Source organism: Penaeus monodon, chromosome 30, assembly GCF_015228065.2.
Source record: "Penaeus monodon isolate SGIC_2016 chromosome 30, NSTDA_Pmon_1, whole genome shotgun sequence".
Classification (NCBI taxonomy): domain Eukaryota; kingdom Metazoa; phylum Arthropoda; class Malacostraca; order Decapoda; family Penaeidae; genus Penaeus; species Penaeus monodon.
Window position 1 is genome coordinate 34457320 of NC_051415.1, and position 1669 is coordinate 34458988.

The following is a 1669-nucleotide window of genomic DNA, read 5'->3' on the forward strand; positions in this document are numbered from 1 at the left end:
TGTTAGCTATATATATGTGTTTTTTATATAGCTTTCCATATTAATTTCATATTCTTGTTTCATTAATAATAATGATTACTTCAATAATGGTATTTATGTATTTGTTTTTCAGATGGCATTCTTATTTTTGATAATCTCCATCATCCTATACATTTTTTCTCTCCCAAGCCATAGAGTTTCATAGCTAAGTAAAGTTGATACCTGAAGCAATGAATGATGAAAAGACTCAGCAATCCATTTTGTCCACAAGAATGTAAATGTTCAAGTAGTGCTATAAACATTTATAAGATCAGATTATGCTATATATTAGCAGTGAAAATGGATAGGTGAGTTTTGATCTACAATGTAGTTCTGTTATAACATGACAGATTTTCAAAATGATTGATGTTTCAGACAATTTCAGGTTTGTAGAGGTATGTTTATATTTGTATATCATTATGAATCTTCAACCCAGTGGTTTCCAACTTTTTTATGCTCTTGACACATCTGCAAGTATTTGTACTTTTGGCAGAATCAATTTAACTGACTGAACTGAATTGATTGAAAGTAGCCCTCATGAAAACTAGTAGGCTGTTGTCAAGTAAGAATCCAATTCTAGCTCTGCTTTACTTAATATATATAATGGAGTTTTATTGACCATTGCTGAAGTGCTGTAGGCTTCGACTTTTAACCCAGGTCACTCAGACTGGTTAGGGTATTTAGACCAGGTATTCCAATTCTGAAGATAGCTATGTATTTCTACAGCTTGAGAGGGAGCATATTAACTGGTATTTTCAGTAACTTTGGTCCAGTATTCTAAAACTGTTTCTCAGTGTTGTGAATACAAGTAGGTATTTCATCTTTCATTCAAGTATGATGATGCTATATGTTCCAAGAAGGCTCAGGTAATCTCCATCACATATATTATGACAAGAGTTTTTAGACCACTGCTAAACTACTGACAATTCAAGATCTTACCAGAACATAGATATACAGTGAACCACTGGTGTCCTATGCTTGAGTATGAGACACGGTCATAGGACATGGTTTTGGTGTAAATAATTACCCACAATTCAATCTTTAATGTGTAAGGACACTTGAGGAAACCATAATCAAACCAAATCTGGCAGTTTCCATGATATTTCTGGATGTACTGGTTGATGATCTCCCACCTTTACCTTTTGACTGCAACATCCCCCTTGAGAGAAACAGCATCTACCTGACAGAGGCAACTAGAAAACAAGGAACTCAAAATTACCACCATGAGGCCTCCAAGGTTGAGCCTGAGTATTTCAATAAGGGGCTGCTGATCCATGAAGACTTCTGTTTATCTTCACAAATTCTGTTTCCATTAGCACCTGGATTCCTTATGAACCCTGATGCCCTATAATTTGGAGCTTGTAGTAAATATAAGTTTAGAATTTAAATTAATTGATTGCCTTTCACTGCATCAGAAGTGAAATGTAGTCTCATGCTCATTTTCTTCCTTTCAGGATGGGGACCCGTGTGGGTGGAGGTCTTCATTTCACAGACAAGTCTTTGGTTGGGGTTTCTAGGCTGCTGGAGGACCTGCAACATCTCCTGGAGGATAAAGATTCGGCTGATATTATCTTCGTTGTGGGGCGGGAGGAGACACACATTGCAGCGCATAAGCTCATACTTAAAGCAAGGTAGGGTTTGTTGATTTTTC

General features: G+C 36.4%; 1 protein-coding gene across 1 annotated transcript in view; it reads left to right on the forward strand.

Moving 5' to 3' along the window:
- Positions 1-1669, forward strand: part of LOC119592745 (BTB/POZ domain-containing protein 9-like) — a gene marked incomplete at its 3' end in the record, with an annotated part of 12417 nt that overhangs the window by 902 nt on the left and 9846 nt on the right. Inside the window, 1 exon segment of the mRNA XM_037941680.1 lies at positions 1473-1649. Within this exon segment, the coding sequence (XP_037797608.1) occupies positions 1474-1649 (176 nt within the window). The 5' untranslated portion in view covers position 1473.